Source organism: Garra rufa, chromosome 2 (assembly GCF_049309525.1).
Source record: "Garra rufa chromosome 2, GarRuf1.0, whole genome shotgun sequence".
In the NCBI taxonomy this organism is placed as follows: Eukaryota; Metazoa; Chordata; class Actinopteri; order Cypriniformes; family Cyprinidae; genus Garra; species Garra rufa.
In genome coordinates, this window is record NC_133362.1 from 31,422,193 (window position 1) to 31,434,941 (window position 12,749).

At 41.6% G+C, this 12,749-nt stretch overlaps 1 protein-coding gene across 2 annotated transcripts in view; it reads left to right on the top strand.

Moving 5' to 3' along the window:
* Window positions 1-1,936: 1,936 nt before the first annotated feature.
* gabrb1 (gamma-aminobutyric acid type A receptor subunit beta1) overlaps window positions 1,937-12,749 on the top strand; it is a 39,555-nt gene continuing 28,742 nt past the window's right edge. The window contains exons 1-3 of one of the 2 annotated variants that reach the window (XM_073835098.1): window positions 1,937-2,040; window positions 7,385-7,476; window positions 7,601-7,668. In XM_073835098.1, coding sequence (XP_073691199.1) covers window positions 1,937-2,040; window positions 7,385-7,476; window positions 7,601-7,668 — 264 coding nt within the window. Of the gene's footprint in view, window positions 2,041-7,384; window positions 7,477-7,600; window positions 7,669-12,749 lie in introns of those variants that run through there. The other variant, XM_073835099.1, reaches the window with a different exon arrangement.

Here is a 12,749-nt window from a genome sequence, read left to right on the forward strand (position 1 = left end):
CATAAACACCGCCTCCAAAGCAAGGAATCAACAAATAGTCATCTTCTCACCATAGGCCCCGTCCACTTGCGTTCAGTCGCTTAACGGCTGACACTTGAATATGCTGAATGCGAGTATCACGCCGCATCGCGTCAAATAGAAATTACAATCACTACCGCTATCTTGTCTGCACTACATACAGTATACAGATGCGTGTTTGCTTTCAGACACAGTCCACACGCAGTCGGCTGCCAGTAGGACAAATGGAGTAAAAGAATGTTGGCTTTGATGCGTTTGGATTCCAGTGTAAGGAACAAGTGGATAGTTTATTTGTAATGGCATCCCGGATCGTGTCTAAGGATTGTTCAGAGTATTTTGTTTTGTAATTGATGCACAGTCTCATAGAGAGTTCAAAAAGAAACGTGTTGAAAAATAAAGCGGTACTAGATCTGACTGCAGCTGCATCACAAACGGTAAGTAAATTATTTCTTAATGCTTTGTCTGTAAATGACCATTTTATTTTTTCATGTTGTTATAACACTCACATGCAATAGTGAGGGAGTGTAGATACTGTTTCCTATTCAATGGCGTTAGCCAATCATCACAGTGGCTGATTACTGGCAAGGTTTAAGGGACACACTCCTTAAAAACAGGTAGTTTTAGACCAGAGGTCTCAAACTTAATTCCTGGAGGGCCACAGCTCTGCAGAGTTTAGCTCTAACTAGCTCCAACTCACACCTGCTTGAACATTTCTAGTAATCCTGAAGACCTTGATTAGGTGGATCAGGTAAGTTTGATTAGGGTTGGAGCTAAACTGTGCAGAGCTGTGGCCCTCCAGGAATTGAGTTTGAGACCAATGTTTTAGACCGGGGGGCCAATCCTGTTCCTGGAGATCTACCTACCTGCAGACTTTAGTTCCAGCCCTGCTCCAACACAGCTGTCTGTAATTATCAAGTGCTACCTAAGAGATTAATTACCTGGTTCAGGTGTGTTTAATCAGGGTTGGAGTTGAACTTTGCAAGATAGCAGATCTCCAGGAACAGGATTGGGCACCCCTGTTTTAGACAGAGGGTCAGAATGAGGGTTGAAAATAATCGTTTTCCACATTTATTTATTTATTTGAGCAAAAACTTTATTAACATTATAAGTAAACCTTAAGGAACATATTAAAATACAAAAATAAAAAACAAAAAAATCATTTCTCATTATTTTTTTTAAGAAAGTGTTCAAAACCAGCGTTAATACATTGCTAGAGAAAAAAGGTCCAGTAAAAAGGTTTGTGTGTAGCCTAAAAAATACTCAGTTTGAACAGAATATCGCTAGGTATAGTTACTTCAAACGAATAGTTGGCTGATCTTTCCTCACATCAGCGGTCACGCGCCCTTTCTGTAGTTGCACATTAATAATTCCCACAGCGTTTCTTCACGGCGCTCGCCGTTTTAATGCGTTTTCCGAATTTCTAACAAATAATTCACTCTGTCTCGGGCGCGTGATGCATTGCAAATTGAAAGATGGCGCGAAAGAGCTCTTGAGTCGGCGTGCGCGTTCAGGTGCACACACCTCCAGCGAAAACTACGCACTCAGCTGTCTCCCTCAGACTGAATCATTTTAGGTGCAGGGAAAGGATAGGCGCATAATCTCAACGCGACAGTACGTTCGGCTCCTCTGTAATTCCAAGGAAGACACGCGAAGGACTGCCATGAGCTGTCGTGTCCAGTGACCCGCTGGCGATGGGATCTGACCGGCATACTGATACGCTCCGCCAACAGCGTCAGCACCGGGGAGCGCGACAGATGCAGGAACACCTCGCACGCCACGTTGGTTTTCTCTAGAGTTGCTCGTTTCTTTGCGTTTATAGTATTTTGATGTTGGTCTCGTCGTCGCGCATGCGTTGCTGTGTAGTTGAATTTGCTGGAGCGCTTCTTCAGACTAAGTTTGGGCTACTGCTTGTCGGTCGATGATGAGAGGGATGCTGATCGCTCGGGATCACTGGCGTGCGGGGATCTTGTGTCTCCTCGTGTTTGTGGCTTTGACGGTTGGTCGTAGCCCGCCAGCGCACAGGTAAGACATAACGTGCTTGTGTTATTTCAGTCTGCCTGCATCCTCTGCGGAGCCATGTTAAACCAGCCTAAGACGGTTTTCTGGGCTTAGCTAGTCTCCCAGCCTTGTGGCTGGTTTTAGAGAGGTTTTGGGCACTTTTCAGACGGTTAGGCTGAAAGCTAGATGAGCAGGAGCATGGCTAGGCTGAGGAACTAGCTAGACCAGCTAAACCCAGGTTGGCAAAGCTGGTGGACTAGCTAAAACCAGGTTGGTCAGTCTAGGAGACAGTTAAAACCAGCTTGGCTATTCTACAAGTAGGGCTGGGCGATATCAGGATATCATTTTTCATATCAGTTGGTATCGATAATTGTAACAATGAATTTCATATCTTTATTTCTTTCAAGTTTAAAGGCAGAGTTAAAAAAAAAAAGTTGTAGAAACCAGACTGTTAACTGTGGATTTGAACTACACTTTGTGGTCAGTACATGACAAACACTTCACGTTTTGAATTCTTTACACTTTTCCTGTCATTTTTTAACTAAATAAATAATTTAATCAATTAATTTCTTAGTTTTTGCATGATCTAATGGGTGATATTGTTGCAAATCATTAAACAGGTTTGTGTTTCTTGACTTTGATGCATATCTTCAGCACAGTTTGCAATATGCAGGCTGCAAAATTAATGTTTTTTTTTTTTTAGAAATGCACATTTAACAGTGGTAGTAGCTTGAGTTAGGATGCAGATGTAAATTTGTTTGTTTACAAAAACAGTAACATCTGTAAAAAATTGTAATTAATTTTTATGTGGTGAAATGTAATTATTCTGACTGTTAGAGTCTTATTAAAATTGACCATTGGTCTTCCATTGTAGCATACATATGTAGGTATAGATCATGATAATGCACCTCAATCCCATGGTAAAAATGTAACTATATGGTTACTAGGTATTTGTATAAAAAATGTCTAAATACATTTAGTATGAATTCACAAACGCGATTGCTTAATCACAAAAAATACTGTAATTATATTCCATTACTCTTTTAAAAGGGTTGTCTAATTTCAGAAAAAAATATTGAACATTTATGGAGCAACAGATTTTGTGTGAAAATAAATCATACAAGTGGTTTATTTTGTTTAAAAATCTTATAAATGTATTAGGTGGCAAGGAAGACCTTTTACCCCACACACGGGCTAAAAGGCACACAGTATTGATACAAATACTTTAGCTAAAATAATGTCTAAGTTAATATTGTTCAAAAACAAGCACTCTAGCAAAGTTTGTACTATTTTCTGCTTATTTTGATAAATAAAATAATACATTTTTGTTCACTAAATATAATTAAAATGTTAATACATATGGAGATATGTTTTAAAATACAGAAACAAAACCATTTTAATTTTTATACCATTTCAGTATCATGTTTTAAATGTGACGTTTTCATTATAAACATGTTAATTATCTCTAAGATGGACACCCAACAAAATATTTGATATGTACCATCTGAATCTAACAATTATTAATAATAATTATTGTGCCTTTTGCCCCACCAGCAGTGTACTTTTTACCCTAAACACTATACTTTTACATATTCTTTCGTTATTTAAAAACTGTTGTTTTAATTAGCTAAAACAAAACTGTCATGATCTGGGCTGTGGGGCTTCCCTCAGCCACCTGAGGTCGCTGTTTCCCTTTCCCTTGCACTGCACTTCCTTGATTGTATACACCTGTCTTGTGATCGTTACACTCGTCTCAACTCACACCTGTTCACAATTATACGGACTTTAAAGCTGCTCATGTCTCACTGCTCATGATGTCTGCATTGTCTTCCGTCCTGTCATGTTAACTCTGTGTTCTTGAAACCCCAGCTCTAGATTGTGTTCTCTGTTCTGTTTATTTTGTGTTCAGTTTTGTGCCGTGCTTGGCTTTTTGTTGCGTTCTGTTTATTTAATAAATTACTCACCCTGCTTTTGGACCCAGACTTTTATATTTACGTGACAGAATGCAGCCAGCAAAGATGGGTCCAGCGGGGAGGAATTTTTTCAGGGAGGCGGCGTCCCCCCGTTTGGCGGCGGCGTGCGCCCGCTTGGGGGCGGCGACCACCCGCTCTGTTCCCGAGACGGCGGGGATGTCCCTCGAGGCGGCGTCGGCCACTCGTTTCGAGTACATCTACGCCTGTCTGGCGGAGATGGACGCCTATAGGGCTGAGGCTGCGCAGATGCTCCCCTACTTTGCGGCGGGGGTGGAGACGCTCTTCCGCGGGAAGGCGGCGGCGTCCGCTATCTCCGTTCCTGATGCAGCGGCGACCGCTATCTCCGTTCCTGATGAGGCGGCGACCGCTATCTCCGTTCCTGATGAGGCGGCGACCGCTATCTCCGTTCGTGACGCGGCAGTGACCGCTCACTCTGTGCCCGAGGCGGCTGCGTCTGCTCACGCCGTGCCCGAGTGGATAGCAGTCAGGTGCGCTCGTCTGGCGGCGGGGAACGCTCGTTTGGCGGCTAGGGACGCTCGCTTGGTGGCGGCGTCCGCCCGTTTGGTGGCGGCGACCACTCGCTCTGTTCCGGACGCGGCGGTGACCGTTCTCTCTGTTCCGGACGCGGCGGTGACCGTTTTCTCTGTTCCTGACGCGGCGGTGACCGCTCTCTCTGTTCCTGACGCGGCGGTGACCGTTCTCTCTGTTCCTGACGCGGCGGTGACCGTTCTCTCTGTTCCTGACGCGGCGGTGACCGTTCTCTCTGTTCCGGACGCGGCGGTGACCGCTCTCTCTGTTCCGGACGCGGCGGTGACCGCTCTCTCTGTTCCGGACGCGGCGGTGACCGCTGAAGTTCCTCTGACGGCGAGGCCAGCTCACGTTCCTCTGGCGGCGGTGTCCGCTCATGTTCCTCCGCTGCACGGGCCTGGCCCGCCATCCCTCCCCCTGATTCACCTTCCACCGTTCCTCCTCCCTCCAGTTTTTTTTTGTTTTGGGAACATCTGGAAGCTGTTCCCTAGAGGGGGGGTAATGTCATGATCTGGGCTGTGGGGCTTCCCTCAGCCACCTGAGGTCGCTGTTTCCCTTTCCCTTGCACTGCACTTCCTTGATTGTATACACCTGTCTTGTGATCGTTACACTCGTCTCAACTCACACCTGTTCACAATTATACGGACTTTAAAGCTGCTCATGTCTCACTGCTCATGATGTCTGCATTGTCTTTCGTCCTGTCATGTTAACTCTGTGTTCTTGAAACCCCAGCTCTAGATCGTGTTCTCTGTTCTGTTTATTTTGTGTTCAGTTTTATGCCGTGCTTGGCTTTTTGTTGCGTTCTATTTATTTAATAAATTACTCACCCTGCTTTTGGACCCAGACTTTTATATTTATGTGACAGAATGCAGCCAGCAAAGATAGGTCCAGCGGGGAGGAATTTTTTCAGGGAGGCGGCGTCCCCCCGTTTGGCGGCGGCGTGCGCCCGCTTGGGGGCGGCGACCACCCGCTCTGTTCCCGAGACGGCGGGGATGTCCTTCGAGGCGGCGTCGGCCACTCGTTTCGAGTACATCTACGCCTGTCTGGCGGAGATGGACGCCTATAGGGCCGAGGCTGCGCAGATGCGCCCCTACTTTGCGGCGGGGGTGGAGACGCTCTTCCGCGGGAAGGCGGAAGTTCCTGATGCAGCGGCGACCGCTATCTCCATTCCTGATGAGGCGGCGACCGCTATCTCCGTTCCTGATGAGGCGGCGACCGCTATCTCCGTTCCTGATGAGGCGGCGACCGCTATCTCCGTTCATGACGCGGCAGTGACCGCTCACTCTGTGCCCGAGGCGGCTGCGTCTGCTCACGCCGTGCCCGAGTGGATAGCAGTCAGGTGCGCTCGTCTGGCGGAGGGGAACGCTCGTTTGGCGGCTGGGGACGCTAATTGTAATTCGCTTTGGATAAAAGCGTCGGCTAAATGAATAAATGTAAATGTAAATGTAACTCACACCTGTTCACAATTATACGGACTTAAAAGCTGCTCATGTCTCACTGCTCATTCTGGCTGCATTGTCTTCTGTGTGGTTTGTTTTTCGTGATTCTTGTTCCTGAAGTTTATGTTCCTGATCTTGCCTTGTTTGTGTTTTGGTGTGCCATGTTGGCCTTTTGTTTGTTCGTTTGTTTATTTGTGTTTTATTATTAAATTCATTTCTTCCCTGCATCTGGACCCAGACCCCTTCCTTCTCAAACGTGACAAAAACTAAAAAAAATCATTAAAAAGACCTATATAAAACCTATAAAATATATTGAATAATTGTAGTGATTCTGATTTGCTACTTTTTGAAAAATATTAAATATTAGATAAAATTAGCACAGAATCAACTTTGCGCTGTTGCCCGCGATCGCGTTAAGGATCAGCTAAATTTGCACGCGCATCTCGAAAAGCCAAGTTTTTCTGCCTTCTAGTGGTATAGAGGAAAATAATATCAAAGGTGTCTTTTACCCCATTGCAACTTTAGCCCTGTTGTACCCTACATTGAATACATGTCTGCATTAATAATGTAATAACATAATATAATATAGTAATACAATATGAATATCCCACATTTCTGCCACAATACCATGGTGCAGTTAGTGTACTACAGTAAATCCATAGTAAATGATCACGATTTGTAGATTGAACACAGTGCTTCACACTGGACCTCATAGTGCTGTTTAGTGCTCGCGTGACCGACTTATCAGCGAGTAAATGCATCTGCTCTGCGCTACTGTTTGAACTCTGAGTGGCCCGTCTCAAACGTGTAGCGCTGTTTCGTTCCGCTTTTGGCGCATAAACGTTATATCAAACATTTATTGAACTCTTGCTATTGTTTTATTACTGTTTACAGATTACTGTTACTGTACTGTTTTATCGCCCAGCCCTAGCTAAGACCAGCTTGGCCAGTCTAGGAGACAGTTAAAACCAGCTTGGCTATTGTACAATTCCAGATTTTAAGCTTAAAGGTATAGTTCACCTAAAAAATGTAAATTCTGTCATTTATTACTCACTTATGTCGTTCCAAACCTGTAAGACCTTCATTCATCTTTGGAACACAAATTAAGATACTTTGGATGAAATCCAAGAGCTTCCTGACCCTGCATAGACAGCAAGAGTCCTTCCACATTCAAGGTCCAGAAAGGTACCAAGAACATCAATAAAATTGTCCCTTGCTGTGTATGCAGGGTCAGAAAGCTCTCAGATTTCATCAAAAATACCTTAATTTGTGTTCTGAAGATGAACAAAGGTCTTGTAGGTTTGGAATGGCATGAGGGTGAGTAATGAATGATAGAAATTAAATTTTTGGGTGAACTAACCCTTTAAGCTGGTTTCTTTAAGCACGACTGAGTTACGGTTTCTTAAACATCAAACTAATCTTCCACAGTGTAAACGAACCAAGCAACATGTCGTACGTCAAAGTCACCGTGGATAAACTACTCAAAGGCTACGACATCCGTCTCAGGCCTGACTTTGGAGGTAAAGGCGTTATATTGATTTAAAAACACTCTTCCGTTCTCACCGATGGATGTGACCATTTTGATGGATCATTAACTGTCATCAGGCCATGTTGCAGAGATTGTGGTGTCTGTTGGCTTTGCAGGTCCTCCGGTTGATGTCGTTATGAGTATCGACATCTCCAGTATCGACATGGTGTCGGAAGTGAACATGGTGAGTCTACACGTTGTTTGTTTAATAGATGGTGGGCTATTACGAAAGGGGATATCTCTGTCAACACAACCTATTAAGGCTACAATGATAAATAAAGTGGGAGAATAGACTAGAGTCTGCTGTTGTAGTCCACTCAGGAAAGAGCTACAGGCTACTGCTTTCTCTCCTGCTCACATACACACAAGCACAGCTGACTGCTAGATTAGAGAGACATTGTGTTCATTTTGCATTATGATTGTTTTGGCATTGGAACTGAACTGACATAATCCCTTACTCTGACTCAGCAAAGAAGGACAAAAGAAGCATTTTTTGTAAGGGACATGGCATGCACACAAGACCCCATATACGCACACCCACAGGTTAGAGTAAGTTGAAGTAATGAATGCTAAAACACGACAGTGATTTTAATGTCACCCTGAAATAAAAGTAAAGATGATTTTTATGTAGATAATCATGATGGTCAATGGATTGTAGAATTTGTAATTAGCTTAAATGTATTGACCCTTGTCCAATGAGTATGCTGTACTATACAGCAGTTGTTCTCAACCTTTTTGACTTTTTTGGGTTCCCCCCATTGTCCGACGCAATTACTACTAGTTTATTAACAGAAACGAACCTCTAGATTTACTAAACAGGCAGAGTGGAATCCCATAAAAGCACAGATGGGAGTGGAAAATTTTGCTGGTGATCTATTTACATTGTGCAAATTAAAGAACACAGATGCAGTCATAATGACTAACAGAATCTACCAAGAGCAATGCAAATTATCATAGGGTCACAAACAAGCAGAGCCGATGATAATTAGATGTGGATATTCTACTAACAACACAGATGCAAAATAGGTTAAGATGTTTTTCATGGGGGGTGTTAAATATTGGTGCAAATTAGGGCTGTGCGATATGGACAAAAGAAACCTATCACGATTTTCTTGAACAGTATTGCGATTTCGATTTTAATCACGATTTTGACATAGACATGTTTTGCAGTGTGAATCTAAAGCATTTTTTTTTTTAAGGAAAACAATTAGATCTTTATCAAAGACCTGTAACATGTCTCTAAAACAGAAGGCGGAAAAAAAATCACCTAGCAGGTGAAAAAAAGTTAGGAGCACCAAAAAAAATGGCGCACACAATTTCTTTTTAGTAATGCATTGATCTTGATTCTTCATGGCTGATTCTGACTGCAGATGTTTTACAAGCACATGATCAAAGTAGGCTACTCTTTCAATATTCAAAGTGCAAATAGAGACCGAATTTTTCAAGCATGATACAGAACTATAGGCAACTGCACAATATATTTTTATAGCCCACATACTAATAACTGCCTAGATATTTTATGTAGCCTAATTTGCGCGCATTGAGGAGTCGCTCTCTAAACGCGGAATATTAAAATTGCTTTTGAATGCGTGTCCGCGTTTTACTTTTGGTTTCGTTTTAACGATCTTGCGAGACTCTCAACGGCGCTGAGCGTGCATTCTACAATAAAAGAGATTATTATAACAAAACCATTTGAAATATGAGAGGACACAAACAGGATTTTGAAAAGCATGTCCCCAGTGGAAATTACACCCCTGTGTGAGTGGAACTCTGCCGCTGAGTTATCATCTGATGTGGATGAATGCCGCGTTGTACAGTAACGTATATGGACACGGAGGCGCCAGAATTGTATCTGACAGAATGTACGCTATAGCACGAAATATATTATATTTCTTCAAAAGTGGTTTGTTGAGACCTTTTATTTTTCACAATCGAAAGAGAGAATGGCAAACCTGTCACTGTATCAGCTCACAGCAGTCTGTGCAGTAGTTAGGCTAGCGAAAGTTTTGTAAAGAAATTAAACCAAGTCGGACCACAACAGTTTCTCACACTCGCACGAATGCGCCACGCTTCACGCAGATGAAATTTTGGGAGCATATGCGACCAAAACGTTCACAATTTCGAGCCCTGCCTAGTAAAGGTAGAACAAAATGTCTTTAGAACAGACCTATGGCAAAAAGTAAGTATGTGTGTGCGTATGTGCGTGCGTGTGTTTGAAAAAACAACAACCCAGACCACAGTGTCCCACATAAAAACAATTAGAACACTGGCAGAATCTAGCTGCTTTCCGCTAAGAAAACCAGCATGACCATTTCTGGTTTCAAGCATGAACGTTGGCATGTTCTTGCTCTCTGTTTAGGCGCGCTGTGTTGTGATCGGTTCAAATAGCATGCTGCGGGAAAAGTATCAGTCGAGTGCGTGCAAAAAATCGTGCTGTAAGGCGATTTAGAAATCGCGCATGTTCACATCGCGATTTCGATACGATTTCAATTAATCGCACAGCCCTAGTGCAAATACCAGTAAACTTAAGTAAACCAGTAAACAGTAAACCCCAATTCTTAAACCACCTTGCATGATTCATTAAAATATTTTCCTCACATAAATATGGTGTCTGAAAAGGAAACTTCTACAAATGCATATGCAATAGAGGGTTTGCACTTAGGCCACGATTTGGTCACTTACCCGGATGCGCTTTTGTTTATATCCGAGTATCTCCATATTGGCGATACTCAGATATAAACAATAGCATTGACTGCATGGTTAATGTACTACTGAATGCGTTGTTCTGCTAATTTTCACTGTCTAAATCATGGAAAAAATGTGTGGAAGCTGCTAAATCATATGGAGAAGGACTTAGTAAGCAGGAAAGGGCGCAATATTTTGACTAAGTAAATAGCTGGTAAAGATACATACAAACAGTATTAATTAAGATATTAAGACTGGAAATGATAAGAACAAACACGAATGTTGTCAAGATTCTTGCCCTGGAAATCCTGGTTCATTTTGGCCAACCACAGACGCCTTTTGTTCCTCAGACAGTTATTTGCACTCTTCTCCTTAATTTGTTATAACTTTTGGCAGTCTATATTACTCCAAATGTGGTTCCTGGTCTGACCAATTAGTAGAGCCCAAAACATGACAATAACTGATCATTTTCAGCAGCAATAATCAGCAAAATATGCAAGTTTCGTTCAGGTCAGTGGCACTGTTTACTTTCAATGCCGTCAATGGGTTCTAATGGCCTATTCTTTGCTATTGTAGTTTTAATTGCAAAAAAGGGTTTGTACTGGCACAGTCTGTAAGTAAATCTGGCCCTAGGTGTGTTGATAAAAATGATTAACCACAATTAATTTTTCAGAAGATTCCATAAGAGCAAAGATTCTCCTTTGATGTGTTCTTCAATAAAAAAAGAAAGAAAATGGAAGGGAAAAAAGAAATATTATTTCAATGTACATATTGTGTTCTTTGTGAGTATTTTTTAAATATAATATAATTAATTAATCCTGTGAGCTCTTTGGAAGTTTTCTGAAGGCCGCCAGTGGCCCCGGTTCCCTTGGGTGAGAACCACTGCTATATAGAGGGCATGTTAGCTCCCTTTTGTCTCCCTGATGATGGCCCTGAACTGGAGATTAATGCTGATCATTTTCTTTTCAAAATGATAAGACTAGTAGGAATAACAGGAAAATATGTTCTGAAATAATCTTCAGGTGTAGCCTTATGAAATTCTACTCTGAAGGCTGATGCACTCTGGGGGTTTTCTAGGATACTTCAGGTCTAAGGTTGAGGTTGTCACTTTTGTTATGACAAGGTGTCACTTTGGCCTTGCTGGAAAAAGCTTTTTTTGTGAATTATGGATAGTGGGCCTGAACAAAAGCCATTTCTGTGGTGGTTTGTCATACATTAATTATTTTAGCAAGTGGGAGGCCTTTCAGAGAGGACACATGATGGCGGGAGTTAGTGAGGCGCAGCAGAGAGATACTTAGCGGTTGCAGCAGCTGCTTCAGGGCTCACTGTTTCTAGAAATGTAGTTTCTGCAGAAATATGCTTTTAAATAAAATCTAAAATGGTTAGATTAAATGTGTGTAGGTATGCCACCTAGAGCAGTTTACGTCAGTTTCATCTTGTGTGGCAAAGTCAGGGTCCAAGAAACCGTCCCAAAGTTTTTGTGGAGTTTAAAATGAATAATGAGTTATGAGTTATAATGTAGAGTTTATTACATTCACTGTTGAAAGAGCAGAAGGAATCAAAGATCTGGTGCTCTGGTAAAAGTGTTCTTATGCACCGTTTTAAACGGTTTTTTTTATCTCATCAGTTTCTCATGATTGCTTTTTTATATCAGCCAATGGTGAATTTCAGAAGAATTAATTTGTGTTTTTTTTTTTATGTGATGTGAGCAAAAGTCAAGTTTGGTTAGGTAGTTGCTCTCATTTTTGTAGAGTACCTGCAAAGACTAGCATAAAATGATGTAGCTTTCATCAAGATTTGTTGTCGGTAGGCTGAAAAAATGTGATTCAAAATAAGATTCAGAATCTTAATGGTTATATTAATTAAAATTACTGGATCAGCAGAAATACACCTACAAAATGATAGTGAACGTTCGATCAGGTGGAAATAGCTACCTAATCTTAGGGGTGCTCCGATTAGGATTTTTGAGGCCGATCACCGATTTCCGATCACAGGAAGCAGTATCTGCTGATCTGATCACCAATACTAATCTTTTTAAAGCCTTCTTTTTATTATGTAGAATTATTTATAGTGAAACTCCAAGAACTAATTTTTTCAAGAATATGTATTTATCTCACCTAAATGTTTAATCATGCAGTGCATTTTTGTTTAGAATTGTGCAATTGTTGCACAATAGCTTACCCACAGCACAAGCCTGATTTCCATTTGGAAAACACTTTTATCCATTATTTTGATTTCAAATCCAAACATTGTAATTGAAAATGCTTTTTCAGCATTGTGATTGTTTTTAATTTATCTTCCATAGAGTTTAAAAACAATATATATATGCAACACATTATTCAATGCTTTTTACTTTTGCATTTACTTCTAGATTGATATATTAAGTTGCTCAAGCAAGTGGCAAAACATTTAAACTGCTTATGTTATCACAAACATTCTAAATTAAAAATGACTATTGACAGAAACAGTCAGCTCTACTGCATTTTCTTTTGCATTTAAATCTTTATTAGAAGCAATCCTGTTGTTAATAAAAAACTTTGTTTTCCTACCTCCACAAGTGCCATATATTATTGCCTTGTT